Here is a 16,056-nt window from a genome sequence, read left to right as displayed (position 1 = left end):
TAATAAATATAATGATTTCATATCAGTCACGTATGTATTCCCCCATACTTCAACACAATAGCTCAGATAGGGTAGAAACAATGAAAAATATAATATTCTCATTGTCTTGCAATCTAATATATATCTAACATTACCCAGGATATAAACACTTTTAGCCAACTCTTTTTTAACATGTTCAATATGAGGTTTCCATGGTAACTTGTCATCCACTATTACACCCAGAAATTCTGTCACTCTTTCAATTAATACTCCCTGTACAGATAATACTATCTCTTCCTCCTTTACACGGTTTCCGAATATCATAAACTTTGTTTTTTCCAAATTCAGTGATAACTCATTTACATCAAACCATTTTTAAATTTTTTTCATTTCAATAACCATAATTCTTTCAAGTTCTCTCCGGAACAATAAAAATTTTTATCGTCTGCAAACAAAACAAAATTCAACATTTTTGACACATCACAAATGTCATTTATATATAAATTAAAAAGTTTTGGTCCTAAAACAGAACCTTGAGGGACCCCACATTCTATTTTCATTCTATCAGATGAGTCGCCTAAACACTGCACATACTGAAACCTATTATCTAAATATCCAGTTCAATACCATTCCTCTCACACCATAAGTTCTTAACTTAGAAATCAAGATGGAGTGTTGCAGAGTGTCAAAAGCTTTTCTTAAATCAATGAATACCCCTATAGTATATTTATTATGATGTGTTGCTGATGAAATGTCTTCAATAGTATTCATTAATGCTATTGCTGTTGATCTGTTCCGTCGAAATCCGTACTGACTTTCGCTTAACAGTTGATGTTTTTCAATGAAACTATCAAATCTTTGTGCAAAGAGTCTTTCAAGCACTTAGAAAACTGTGATAGCAATGATACTGGTCTATAATTATTAAAACTTTGTCTGTCTCCCGATTTATAAAGAGGGATAACTTTTGCCACTTTCATTCATTTTTACATGCATTTTCTAGTCCTTTTGTTATCCATGGTTTACCAGTAGTTTTCTTTTGCTTATATAATACCAGTGGACAGTGATTTTCATACAAAACCAAATAAGTATTTAAGAATGACTCGTATGCAGCATTAACGTCATTTACATAAACCTCATTCCAATCTTCTTTCATAAGATCTTGCCTGAACTCATTTATTGCATCATCATTTCTAATTCTTATATATCTGTCTACACACACTTCCTCCTTTTGTTTCATTTTATAATCTAAAGTAACAAAAACAGGTAAATGATCACTTGTGTCATTTATGACAAGACCACTTATAATGTTGAATTCCAAGCAATTTATGAAAATATGATCAATTGAAGTAGCTGACTTTTCAGTTATTCTACTAGGTTTAGTAATCAGAGGGTAGAACCCTCTTCCAAATAATAACTCAAAAAAAATCTGATGATGCCTTATGATTGGACATTTTTAAAAAATCAATATTATAATCAACGCAAATACAGAATGTCTTATTTCCCTTTGCCTTGCCTAATAAATCTTCTACTACATCTGTGAATGTTTCTATCAGTGTCCCAGGCCTCCTATACATACAAGTAACAATTATATTACTCTTTCTTTCCCTTTCTATTTCTACTGTCACACACTCCATTAAATCATCAATAGCCACAGACATATATTCAACCTGTTTACATTTCAAATCACTATCAACAAAAAGTGCCACACCTCCTGCCTTCTTATTAGATCTATTTATATGATGTAATTCATACCCATCAATGTGAAAGTCCCAACCCCTTTCCTCATCTATCCATGTTTCTGATAGTGCTATCACTTTAAACTTGCCTTTCAGATTATTCAAAAAATCATAGATCAGAACAAAACTTTTATAGAGGCTTCTACAGTTTAAATGAATTAATGAAAATGTATTGCCTAAGTCAACATTATCCCTAAATTGATTCTCAGTATAATACTCGCATGTAACATTAATTGCATTGTTTTGTTTTTCATTTTTAACCATGTATTACCACTGGAGGTAAACCCTTTGTCTTTACAGTCATGAAGGTGTCTCTTAGTCGGAGCTTTTTCATACAATAACCCAACAAACTGTTCTTGACCAGGCCAGATGAAGACGTTTTGGTTTACCAAGCAAAGGATGTTCTTTTTTGGCCGTTCAGTCCAAATAATAATAACATTAATAACAACAACAATAATAATAAGCCAAAAAAACCAAGCAATCATATTATTTGGAGGTAAAGCTGATAAGTGCCAACAAAAGAACATTCCTCCATTGTGCTGCCAGACTGTCCTAATAAGCTAAATGCATCCAAAGGAAAGACTCCAACACAGAATGTGTGGCAGCGACTGCATTTAGGAACAATAAGAGTTTAAATGTGTACATCATGCTTCTGTGACCTTTGATCAGAGATTCATCAGAAATAAATTATGTCCACAAAAGCTCAACGACTTGGAACTAAGCTGAACTGATCTGAAATCACTTCAGGATTATTATGAGTGGACTAAAACTTCAAAAACTGACGTTCAAGCCAAAGCTGCCTTCCACCTCCTCCTCCACCCACTCTTCCTCCTCCTCGACCTCCTCTTCCTTCAGCTCGGGGTTCATGGGGAAGAGTTTGCTTTCTTCTCAGCTCTGTCAGAACATCCAGATCCTCTGCGGCACCTTCGACCCTTTGTCCCATGTAGCTCTCTGCTGCCTCTGTGACTAAGTCCAGACCCCCCACCCCCACCCAAACAGACAGGATGATTAATAGCCCTCTGGTGGGACTCTCGATCCACTCAGCACATTGTTGAGAGCGTCTGAAACAGAACAACAGTTGCATCCCCACTTCAAACTGGGCCTAAGCCCTGCCTGTCATTCCCCGGTTAACTGGCCAGATTTACAGCTACGAACCAGCACTAGGTGGCAGCCTGTCTGAGGACCCGCGGCTACTTCTTTTAGCTGTTTTGATGGGACTCTTAAAACCAGTAGGCCAAATGCTTGGCACACCTGTATAGTCCATGCTGTCTCCCATCAGGCATCCAGGACCGTGCTACACCGAGGCAGCGAACATTTATATTCTGTTTCCAAAGCATTTGGTTTGTTTGCTTCTTTGGCAGCAATGAGAAGAAACTGTCAGGCAGCACTGCTTAAAGAGTTCAATCTAAAAGCTCCAGTGCTGTTCCATTTACATTTTATTCATTCTACAACTTGTTGTATTTATTTAATGCAACAAGAGTTGAATGAAAACAGCACGTTTGTGATTAAACATTTCATATCTGTACATGCGTTATTTTACAGCATCGTCTAATTAAAGAGTATATCTGAAGCTCAAGTTCCTCCTGATGCATCAGTGCCAGTGTTAGAGTTTGTAGGAGAGCAGTACAATAATGTGTCCACTCAGGAGTTAATCTGGACTATTTATCCTGAAAAATCAGACTACAGATTAATAGAAGGGACGGCTTGAATCGATCACCGTCTTCTTACTGTGTCATAAAACGACACTGACAGAAGGAATGAGAACATAATCTCATGCTTAAGGGTTTCAGACGCCGGGGCCTGGCAGCAGACATGTGAAGCATCGCCATGAGGCACATTCTCTGTGCTCAGAATGCCTTCATAAGTAAACATATTTGCATAAGCAGCTAAGCAGCATGAATTATGGCGCCTCTTCATCGGCATTTGCCAGTTGTCTTCTGCCACTTCAATTGGGAGTGATATATGTGTGAAGATCAGGTGGCAGAAAAGAGGGAGGGAGGGGTGAGACTGTTGAAGGTGGGGGTAAAAGGCCACAACCAGTTCATAAGTGCTTGGGCTGCAATCCCCAGAGGCATGCCGATGCCTACAACTGCATGCACGCGACCTTGAAATGAGACGACGAGGGACAGCATGTGTGCATGCTCTCCTGATGACTGACATGAAGGTAAAATGGGATGAATTAGTGAGGGTTGTTGTTGTTGTGGCCCTCAAGTATCACTGAAATCAAAGAAAGAAATATGAGCATTCAAAGCGAAATGATTAAAAATCTCATATTTTTGCCATAATTCTGCGATTGCAACGCCTCATAAGCCGGATAATTATTACGAAGCCCATCTAGAGAGCAATCAAGTGATCCTCCGCCGTGTTCCTTCTGCAAGTCCACTGCCATGCCCCCAAGACATCCGCTCCTCGCGCCGTGCTAGTGATTCGAGTCAATTAGAGGTGCGCTTGTGGATTTCGTTATTGTCTGGATGTAAAGGGGAAAGCTGTCAGTCAAAGGGCCACTCTGGCTATGTATCTGGAGGGTGCAAGGGGCTCTAAACCTGTATTTGTATGAATAAAAATGAAGGGATTTAGGAGCAGACTGTTTGGCTGCAGCACAGGGATGGGGGAGGTGGGAGTGCAGGGAGTAAAAAGAAAGAATTGAAGATTTGAGTAGCTGAGGCTCAGTGACTTCTGCATAACAAAAAAAGAAGGTGAGCAGGAGAGGAAATACAATCTGTTTCAGGAAGGGCTGTTCTCTGCTCTCCTGTAGTCTCAGAGGGATAGTCAGCCAATAAAAGAAATCCACAGAATTATTCAACAAGAGAGCGAGACGGATTTCTCCGTGTGATAACGGCCCTGTGTGGGAGAGACCCTCCGCCAATGTCAAGTAAGAGATGAAGACTCAATCTGCAGGTCAGAACGACGCCTCCATGTTAGAACACCAAAGCTCTGAGTTCATGGTCACAGGGAATCTGGGAAGACAATCTGTCAGCGTCGGCGGCTTGTTTGTAATTCCAGCGCAGCGCCCGGATTAGGAAGAACATCGTAATTCACGTCGTTACAACTGTTCGCCAACGAGCACCTGATAACGTTTCCTTCCACAACGATCAAAAGAATTTATGCACACCCCTCACTTTTGGTCTGCATGTTTCACAGTGTGGTCAGAGCAGTGGGGGGGGGGGGCAGCAGAAGAAAAAATAAATGCATCACCATCTTCTGTTTGGGCGACTTTTATGTGTGACGAATGAAACGTGCTAACAACTACGACCAAAGCCAGCAGCAGCCACTGAGACAACAGACAACTGCTAAACAATAGAGCGCTCACAGGGTGTGCTAGGACCTGATTTCATACTGAAATGAATGGTCAGTGCTTTCAGTGGTCTACCTCTTGTGCCACAATTTTTAGCAAGAAAATACCGATTCAGTTTCTGGTCAAAGCTGTGAAAAGCACTCAGTTACACCAGTCTAATGAGATTAGCGCCGGAGCATTAAGTATGGCGCTCGATACAAACCGTCCCATGTAAATCGGTGGAATAGCTCCGGTTTCCTGGGACTGCCTGTCTGAATAAGGGCATTACAACACATGGCCCATCGCTGGCCCAACTATTTGACTGTGCTCTCATTGTTCTGAAGTCAAGAACGGACCTTACACTTTCCAGAAGTTGGGGGAGAGCTTTTCCCGCTTTCACAAAACAGACACAACACTTCCTTTCCCAGAACAATTCATCTCTTTGCTTGACAAGACTCCCTGCTATATTTACCCAACTAAAATTGCAGATGATATACTTCCAGCTGCACCACGGCACATGGTCCTGTCAATCACGCCGGTTACAGCAGAGCAGGACTGCCAGAGCAACCGATGCTACCACGACACTAAGCTGCAGAGAAAAACGAAAAGAAATCTTGTGGGGACTAATGCCCGTTTCCTCTGCTGGTTGATTCTTGTCGTTAGAGGAACGGAGACGCACACGAGAGCGAACGGAATTACCGGGCTTTCATTAAGCAGACAGCTGGGCTACTACCAAGCAGCAAAACACAGCCCACCCACAAGATTTATCCACCAGCACAGCGCTGAGGTTCTGTGTGAAAGGTTTATTAGGCTGTTGTGCTGCTGCGAAAAATAAAACAAATTGATCAGTCTCTCAAGCACTTTGGCTCTGCTGCGGTTATTCCTCTAACCCAAGTATGAATGAAACATTTGACAGGCTGACTGCACAGGAGATTTGGACTTAAGGACGGAACAAGGCCTTCAAACATTCTTGACATCAAGTCATTACTTAATGCAAATGTCTAAAAAAGAAAAAAAGAATAATCCAGCATTACATTCAACTTGCAGTCTGGTCAAACACAGAACTATAATGCAGGCAGTGAGGTTGGTGATTTGATGGCTGAAGGGAAAAGCTTATGGAAGGAGGAAAAGAAAAGAGGAGGGTGAGCCCGTGTTGTGGATTCCTCCTCAGCCAGCAGTGCCTGTCCATCTCACAGTGGCAGAGGCATTCCCTGGAGGAAGGCAGCAGCAGCGGTGGGGGCTTAGTGCTGTGTGTGTTTCATCTTTCCCACTGCCCAGAGCTGCAGGGCCATGGGAGCTGCCAGGATTCTCACTCCAAAGGCATGACAACATGCGGGACGGAGCCAGCTTGGACCGCTCAGAAAGAGCAGGCCAGCTGACGGAGAGGCGGGGCTTCAGCACCACCATTGTACTTACAGACACGAGGACTCGTGAATAACTGGTCCCACTCAGTAACAATGTTACTACAACATCCAATGGCACAACCTGAATCTACTGGAAACACAAGTGTGGGTGTGCCCTGGGGTATGTGCACTACACCCTCTGCACCTTGGGTGGCCAGCAGCTTCAGGTAGTTAAACTGGAAACCATCATTTCATAAAGCCACCCAACCCTTCCCTGCACATTTGTAACAGCACTACTGTAACTCTCATCGTAGCCTGACGGCTGTTACAGATGTGCTATCAACAAGAGCAACAAATGCCTGCTTGACCTGATCTGTGTAGACATCACTGATCACTGTTAACACTTTGCTTTCAGACTCCTCGAGCAACTAGAACGAAACAGTAAAATACAAACTGCTGGTTCGCTCCTGCTCATTTCTTCTGTTGGCTAAGAGTAATGTTATATAAAAAGATCCCATTTAGAGCCAGTCAATATAATAGGCGACCTATTGTGATCTCTGACATTTTCACACATGAAGCATGAAAACATGAGTCACATAGACTGTCAGCTGCTCTGCAAGTCCACAGGAGCTCTATTTGGGGTCCTTAGGGACTAGTAAAGCGCTATATAAATACAGGCCAGGCCATTTATTTATATACATGTATACATGGTACATTTGGCATTTATTGAAAAATTAAAAAAATTCTGTGGTCAAGGTCAAAAATGTCATCATCACATTTGCAGGAATCAAAACACAGTGAGTCATTACGTAACGTAAATCGTTCTTTCCACTTTATACAACATGCCTCACTCAACAACACTACGCTCTGGTGCTTTCTAACATTTATACACTCTCCACTGAGTGTACGGTATCCTGCCCAAGGACACTTTAGCACCCGGCCTGGGATCAAACCACCAACTTTCTAATTGGCAGATCATTTGCTCTGCCTCCTGAGCTAAACCCATATATAGCACGTTCTAACAGATCTATGCCATGGTGATTTACAGAAGAACAGTGGACCTGTCCTTTAACTTCAACTTCAGGTCATTTGATAAATAAACTTGTAAGTACGTGGAAGTCCTGAAAATAAGATAACCAACAAAGCAAATCTTGATGAACAGTTGCAGACTCTTATCTGTTCAATAATACGAATTCATAACACTTTTTACAGATTGAAGGTTCTCCAGTGAAGCTGTGACTCAAAAATCAAATCTTTCAGTATTTAAAGTGGAATTCAAATTAGCACACAGCCTAAATAAGGCCACGTACCTTTTATGGTGTTCAGGATGTCCTTGAGATTGCCAAAGCTGTTGAGTAATGGGTCCTGTTCTTCGTCCTGGGTAAAGAACAGAATCTGATTGGTAAGAAAACACTTACACACAGTATTATCAGTATTATGGGTTTACTGTTTGGCCCTGAAGCAGACTGACTGTAGACAGACATACAGCCAAGCTGGAGCTCATCACGTTCACGCTGGTCACTTTTTCATATTGTTAGTAAATCTAACTAACTGTGTAAAACAACACATAACACGCTTGTGTTGAACTTACTAGTGGAGTGTGGGTATTCCATCTGGAGTTCCTCTTTATGGCTCCAACAACGGTGCTAATTTCACCCTGGACGATGTAGATGTTCTTATCCACCATGCTGCTTCCTGACAGAAAACACATAATAGCATATGGTCACTTCTAGATCCAGGCTAAATAACCTGAAGTCACTGAAAGGCCATTTCTACAGGCGTTTATAATGCGGCTCTTCATCTGTGGCTCCATGCTACACTGATTTACGTTCACTTAGCAAGTGAAAGGTTACTTGTTCAATTGTAGGTAGAGGAAGGGCATCCAGTGTAAAAAGTACGCTGGGGAAAATAATGATTGGATACCTGCTGAATTTAGAACATTAGGCTTTGGGCTGAGGGCGCAGGAGGGACTGGAGCTAAAGGATGGACCATGGACAGATACAGCCACTGAAAGATGTGTACTGCTGCCTTCTCCCTGACAGGACCATGAAGGAATTCTGACTGACTGCCGGCAGATGGGTGACCGTAATGATAGCCCCTGCCTGTGACGTGGATGAGGCAACCATGGAGTAGTAACGCTGCTAAACGGCTAGGAAAACCAGTGGTAATGTCTAATGTATCCACCAGGGGGAGCAGTGTGGCGCTGCAGTCATTTACAGGCTGCTACACTATATGTTTATACTTGTTCAGGGTTTTTTTTAATTATGACAGACTCATACCTGGATATGTGTTTGCAGCAAATAAAATAGAGGCTGTGCGCAGCGAAGCAGCCAGACAGAAAGTACTGTTTGTTGTGGATAGGCGTAGCTTTTGGTCACGTGGTGTCAGTAATAGTGATTGCTATATCACCTGTTCACGGCCCGAGGGAAATTTTGTGAATGAGTGGGTGATGGGGGAAGTCGACTTTTGCTGACCGCTCAAGCTTGGAATGTTTTTGTTCACTGTTTTTCTACGGATTTTAAGGATTTGATAACAAATAAAGGAGTTTTAACTTGGAACTTTGACTAACGTTTTAAACAGCGGGCGCGTCAACATTATTCCCCTATTCAGCTGCTCGGCGACTCAAAGGCTTGACAGTCGCCAACACCGTTTGTGTTCTCTGATTATTGTCGACTTGTGTTTCTGAACATGAAAGCATAAAACGAGGCTTTTATTGCACTGCTAATGTTCTTATATACAATGCAAAATCAAAATGTAATATGGTATTTTAACGGTGAATAAATAAATGAACACTTTTATAACACAATTGGTAAAAATATATTGAATGGATGACTTGACAGTAGCTTTACTAATGAAGTATGGATTGCATCATGTTAAAATGCAGTAAATTGCCTGCTGTGACTTTTACAGACAGGTAAGAAAGCACAGGCTGTCATTAGCATCACAGTGGGTTCCTTTGTCACACAGTGGGTGACCATTCAGAGCGCTCCCACCCCCACAGAAGCCAGCGACTTCCAAACCCCAGCCCAAATATCCTCTCGATGCCAGCCCTGATTTTATCACATGTAAATGGTATTCAAGGAATCACTGACAGAACGTATTTACAAATCACTGTTACAAAAACAATAATTTTTTCTGTGATAAAGTTTAGGAAAATACAACGTTCAAAAGAGGGATTTTCTCATTTTAGTGCTTGTTGTTCAGCTGCAGCGTTTCATTTGCACTGAAACTATCGTCACCTCTTAAAGATCCATCCAAGCAGGCAGCCACCATCTCTGCCTGTCTGTAAGTCTTTCTTAGTGAAAGTCATCGAGGTTTTTTCACCCTTAATAAAATAATCACAGAAGAATTTAAGTTTTTAACATGGAAGTCCCACAGGATCTTAGCTCGGTCATTCACCACCACCCAGTTTGACCTCAGGACTTCCAGGCCACACTCGGCACAGATGTTCCTGTACACTGTGCCGGCCACTTGGTTATGGCGTTCCTTGTATGCCCTGCCTGCTAGCATCTTGCACCCTGCTGTTATGTGCTGGATTATCTCAGGGGCATCTTTACACAGCCTGCACCTGGGGTCTTACCTGGTGTGATAGACCCCAGCCTCTATGGATCTTGTGCTCTGAGCTTGTTCCTGTGCTGCCATGATTAGTCTCTGTGCTGCCTTTCAGTCCAGCTTTGTCCAGCCACTCGTAAGATTTCTGGATGTCAGCCACCTCCGCTATCTGCCAGTGGTACATACCGTGCAGGGGCCTGTCCATCCATGATGGTTCCTCCTCTTCCTCGGGTTTCTGCTGCCTGAGGTATTCACTGACCATGTGGTCAGTTGGAGCCATGTTCCTGATGTATTCGTGGATGGTCGTTGTCTCCTCCGGCCTCCTTCCTTCCGCTTAGCATACAGCCTCAGGGTGCTGGATTTGGGGTGAAACCCTCCATGCATTGTCAGGAGCTTTCTTGTCTTGATGTCAGTGGCTTCTATCTCCTCCTTTAGCCAGCTTATTGTCCCAGCAGGGTACCTGATCACGGGCAGGGCGTAGGTGTTGATAGCCCGGATCTTGTTCTTGCCATTCAGCTGACTCCTCAGGACTTGCCTGACCCTCTGCAGGTACTTGGTGGTTGCAGCTTTCCTAGCGGCCTCTTCATGGTTCCCATTTGCCTGCGGGATCCCTAGGTACTTGAAACTGTCCTCCATGTCTGCAATGTTGCCTTCTGGTAGTTCAGTCCCCTCAGTTCTGACTACCTTCCCTCTCTTTGTTACCATCTGACTACACTTCTCCAGTCCGAACGACTTCCTTTGTCTTTGCTGTATATCCTGGTGGTGTGGATCAGTGAATCAATGTCTTGTTTACTCTTGGCAAACAGCTTGATGTCATCCACGTACAGGAGGTGATTGACAACTGCTCCATCCCTTTCTGTGCCCCGCTCATGTTTTGAGCCATGTGCTCATTCACATCATCTAGTAGATCTTCAGAGGATACTTTACATAGTCGTGGTAACCGGCTAGGGAGGATCCAGGTTTCAAGCTTCGCTATGATCCCATCTCTCAGGTCAGTTTCTCTCACACTCAATGATCCTTCTTCCATCACACTCGGGGTCTTGGGTGGGGGTGATGTTATCTACCGTACCAGTTTTGCTGCCGTCAATCTGGTAGTATTGACGGCGGCATCCAGTAAAAATACTGGTGGTCGCCAGTGCTACCCCTCAGCCTCCTAGTAGATGCACCCATGTTATTTTTTATAAATCCTAGGTGACATCTTTCCCCAACTTATTGTTGTCAATATATTTTTCAGAAAACGGCCCTTGGTCACCAGGATTTAAACTAGTCCACGATTTTTAGCAGATGCACCACCGGTATGCTTTTCAAGTCAAACCATAGATATTTAAAAAAAAGAAAAAAAAAAAAAAGAAACATACATTATTGATCATACTATTCAGAACAGATAGGTTCCAATAAAAATTTGAGTAGGTATACTGTGTCATTTTATGTGTGAGACTTAAAAAAATTCAATGTCAAATACCAAATTTCTACAAAAACTATATGAAAGTTAAGTCTTCAAGCTTCAAGTTTAAGTCTAAGAACTATGACCAGTAAATGTGCATCGAATATAAGAAGCAAACAGCAAATTTCCGTGTCTGGCTTTCCAATGCCTAAAGCCAATATGGATAACCAAACAGAATCAAAATGACATGTGATTTATATTTGACAAGCAGTACAGGTCTGAATAGTTGGATTAACCTTGTTCCTTTTGCCATGACTCTCATGGCAATTTTTCATACCATTCATTTTTTGAATACACAGAAAGCAGCCTATTTAAAATAACACCCAGATATAAGTGTAAATAGCTGGATACAGTGACAGGCGTATAGCTGATGGAAAAAAAAAAAAGGATAATATTAAGTAGATATTGGCAAGAGAATGAGCCCAATGCTCAGGAGCTGACAGCAGTCTGGAAGAATTACCAGACATTCATTTCATGAGCCACAGTTGTTAACGGGTCTGTATTTCCCCCACAGCATATGCAGAAAGTCAGAGGTCTCTAGTTCTTACATCTGGGTGAGACAACTACATCTACAGTCTTACATAAAGAAGAGGACAGAATCATTAGGTCCCTTTTTTTTAAAAAAAAAAAAAGATGGCGTATTAGAGCTAGTATTAGAGTTGAAATTTAGAAACTAAAGTTGAAAATCTAGTTTGTATTTCCAGAAAAAAGTCGAAATGGTTGTTTCGAGACAAACCACCACAGTTCCCAAACTGTCCAAGTTAGTGACATCACACTTCAGAATTGTTTTTTATTACAAGGAAGGAAATTATTTCTCTTTCAGCACATAAACACAGTGTGGTGATAAACATAAGGATGTTAAAAATGCGGTAGAGAAAGCTGCATCAGGTGACATGGAAAAACCACACAAACTTGGAAGATTTATAGAAGTGAAATGCTGGTAATGGACAGATACAAGGTTATCTGTGGTTGGACCCTTATGTAATAAAAGAGGACATGTCAGGAAATTGCACTTGGATCACCCAACTCTATCATAGTCGAGCAGTAATGCCTGAGCCGGGAAACAAACCACCCTAAAACCTTACAATACAAAGTTATGGAAAGTTTACACTTTGTTTCAAAATGATTAAATCTGAGATGTTGCTTTATTGTAAGGTTATTAAAGTTTTAAATTGTTTAACAAATAATTCTAACATTTACATATGATAATATTAGAAATATGAAACATCTTCAGCAGTCACAATACTCACGATTTATAAGTTACCCTAACTTGGCTATCGTAAGTAAGCTCATAATCAACATATACACCCCAGATTTCTTCAACTCTGGTATCTGCTTCCTTCAGAAGTTCTCTGATGACTCAGCAATTGTTGGCCTCATCGCCAATGAGGACAACAGGGACTATAGAGAACTGACTGAGGACGCCGTCAACTGGTGGTACCGGAACCACCCCCATCTCAAAGGTGAGAAAACAAAGGAGCTGCTGGTTGACTTCCACAAGCACAAACATCCTCCACCTACCTAAACTACAGTGAACAGCCACAGAATGGACATTGAGGTAATAGAGTCATAAGTACTAGCGTCAGCTGACCAATAAACCAAACTGGCCGGCCTTCAAGGTGTGGCTGATAAATACAAAAAAATAAAATGATCCGACCAAGACAAAAACGGTGGTATTTTGTAAATATAATAATAAACGCGAATTCACTTTGTAAGTGTGTAACTTTATTAGTCCTTCTGAAATGCGCCAACAACATTGAGAGTAACATCCTCCTCTCTGTCCCTTAATGCTCTCTGGTCGCTATGGTAACGTGTAAATATTACTTTCAAAATAAGACACAACTACAACACGGGAAAAGACCCAGGAAACGGAGTTAACAATAAAAACCCTGAAGACCATAAATTTCACACCTGAGCCTCAACTCTCGGGACCTGGTACCAAACGACGGTACCGGTCAGTGGCCCGGGGATTCTTTCGGTCACTACCCACAGCTCGTGACCAAAAGGTGAAGGTAGGGACGTAGATCGACCGGTAAACTGAGAGCTTCACTTTTACGCTCAGCTCTCTCTTCACCACGACGGACCGGTACAGCGTGCACATCACTGCAGCCACAGCACCAATCCGTCTGTCGATCTCCCGCTCCCTTCTCCCATCACTCGCGAACACGACCCCAAGATACTTAAACTCCTCCACTTGTGGGAGGAACTCATCCCCGACCTGGAGTGGCCACTCCACCCTTTTCCGGCTGAGAAATCTTTGGGTTTTTTCCTTTGTTTTTGTTTTTTAAATGTGAGCTGACAGCACACTCACATCTGTCATACACATCAGTCCCAATGCATTTACACTGAAGCTGCATTCACGTGCACACATGTACATATGTAAATTTGAATCCAAATTCCCAAATGTCCTCACGTGGGCGAGTCAGAGATAACTACAAGGCTGGATGTGGTCCAGGGCCATACAACGCCCAGATGTGGACTAATCTTTGAGCATTTCATTGACTAGGAAATTAGTTGCCAAAACATCCCTAATTTACAAAGTAAAGGCACCTTGTTCCACACCTAAGTAACTTTGTTTTAGTAGTGTCCTCAGTGTGCAGGGGCCTTTATTTAGTGACACCTTGTCCTACCTGCTCCTTATAATGTTCATCTCAGGGGCTGGTGATGTCACTAGGGTCGTGCTTATGGACGATGATGTCGGGCATCAACGATAGTCAAAATATGCAGCAGCAGCAACTCACCAATTAAGCTTAGCACATTTTACTATTGTTAAATTCAATTAATTAAATTAATGTAATTACAGTCATCATAATCAATTGGCCTCATATATTCATGTCTCATCTCCAACAACAGCTGACACAAGCAACAAAAATGAAATGTATTTTAGGTTCAGCTAATGAAACCTGACAAATAAATATCTTTGTCACAGTTCTGGTTTTTATTTGGTGGAAACCAAAACATCTTTGATGGGGTGCCAGGATTTTTTATGTGCAGGAAAACATTTTTATGGTTAACTTGTACCAACCCTTTAAAACGGTAATATTTCCTTAGACAGAAAGAAAAATCACATAATACCAACCCCATAAACAAGCTGAGTAAAAAGTAACAGTGTTTATGGAACAGTTTGTGCTTGTTTTGGTGGAAAGTGGTATTTTTAGCCTGTGTCTGGATTACAAGTAACTTCCGGTGATTCAACCTCTGTGTCAGAATGCAGACAATTTTATCAATCAGTGTAAAAAGAAACAAAAAAATAAACTCAGCCATGCAAGCTTCTGATAATCTAATATGCTATGTGGCTAATTAGATTAGGCAGTATCTCCTTAAAGACAAACTCAACAGGCTCTCTCTCATTGAAAGGCATTTATCATTTGAGCAAAAGAAAAACATGGCGTCAGACTTAAGTTTAATCGACGTTCTGACGAACTCAAATGTAAATGAGCAATTTACGGGACCAATTACCTGCATGCTACCTACTTAGCTTAACTAGCTAGCACCTTATTTAGCTACTGGTAGCTGTGTTTTCATCATCCAAGCCACTATGTACGTCCCTGATTTGCTTAGGATAAACTTCCGCTGAGTAAAACATAAAACGCTTCTGTTGTCCATTTGAAATGAATATATTACCTGTCTAGGGCGGTTGTATCGCAGATGAAGTCCTTCTATAGCTAATGCTAGCCTTGCTCGGTAAGCTAGTAGGCTAGCCGGCCAAGAGTGAATGAAAAAGACCAGAGTTCAGTTCAGTCTCCGCAATGAAACAAAGCAAAAAGGTCGGACATCCCACAGTGCGATAGCGAAATATTCCCAAACACCGGCTCTTCATTCGCTTAAAAATGCTCGACAGGTCAGTAAAGTCTACACCTTCCAGCTGTCACTCTGCTCTTAGTAAACACACTGACGTGGAAAAGCTCTACACTCTCAACCGAACTTGATTGCACAGTTTTGATTGACGTGCAACTAAACCAAGTAGTTTTTAAGGCTATATACGGCTTCATTATACAAGTACGTATCAGATCATGAAATAAGGCTGATTGTTATATTAATGCTTGTGTTACTTTATAACTATTTACAAATAACAGGGGTTCTCAAAAATACCACTTGCGTTACATAGTGATAAAGGCGGGACTAGTGGCGTGTTAGGTTGCGAAGGACAGATGACGAAAGCACGAAAGGAGCAATCCCACTGTGACGCTTAGCTGTCATTTGGCTGTGTTCTGGCCATTACACGTACGTTTCGTTTCATTTCTAAAGCAGTTTATGTAAAATATTTGTAAAACCGCTTAAATTAAAGCTGAAAGTCTGGAATTCAATCACATACTGACTGATTTAAAATCCTCTGTGGTGCTGTACCAAAGCAAAACGACACAAATTCTATCTTTGTCAAACAAATCATGACCCTAATTGCATGGTTTGATCTTACATATTATTGTGAGTCACATTTGCATAATACTGAAGCATCGAGCTGCATGTTACTGTTGCTGCTGCAGATCTCTTATTTGAACTGCTATGAAACATTTTTGCCACCAGTTTTCTAACTATTGTTCTAAAGGTGATACTGACATACACTCCATGGTGACTGGGTGCATAACTTATTGTTTTCTTTGAAACAACTGTACCTACTGACTCCAGTTCCTTCTGGAGCTCTCCACACGTCATCCTCGGCTCTCGGACGTGGCTCTTTGTACTAAGTGGAAGGATTGTTTTCTAATATCTGATGCATTTAGGCTGTTG

General features: G+C 41.7%; 1 protein-coding gene across 2 annotated transcripts in view; it reads right to left on the bottom strand.

Annotated features, from left to right (window-relative positions):
• Positions 1-15,235, bottom strand: part of gbf1 (golgi brefeldin A resistant guanine nucleotide exchange factor 1) — an 83,193-nt gene extending 67,958 nt beyond the window's left edge. For both annotated transcript variants that reach the window (XM_080869561.1, XM_080869562.1), the window contains exons 1-3: positions 14,953-15,235; positions 7,924-8,027; positions 7,643-7,709 (exon numbers count right to left, since the gene is read on the bottom strand). In XM_080869561.1, coding sequence (XP_080725687.1) covers positions 7,643-7,709; positions 7,924-8,019 — 163 coding nt within the window. In that variant the 5' untranslated portion in view covers positions 8,020-8,027; positions 14,953-15,235. The remainder of the gene's footprint in view (positions 1-7,642; positions 7,710-7,923; positions 8,028-14,952) is intronic.
• Between the last annotated feature and the right edge of the window lie 821 nt (positions 15,236-16,056).

The sequence above is a fragment of the Rhamphochromis sp. 'chilingali' genome, assembly GCF_963969265.1.
Source record: "Rhamphochromis sp. 'chilingali' genome assembly, chromosome: 20".
NCBI lineage: Eukaryota > Metazoa > Chordata > Actinopteri > Cichliformes > Cichlidae > Rhamphochromis > Rhamphochromis sp. 'chilingali'.
Note: the sequence above shows the minus strand (reverse complement) of the source record. Positions and strands in the feature narration are given on the sequence as shown.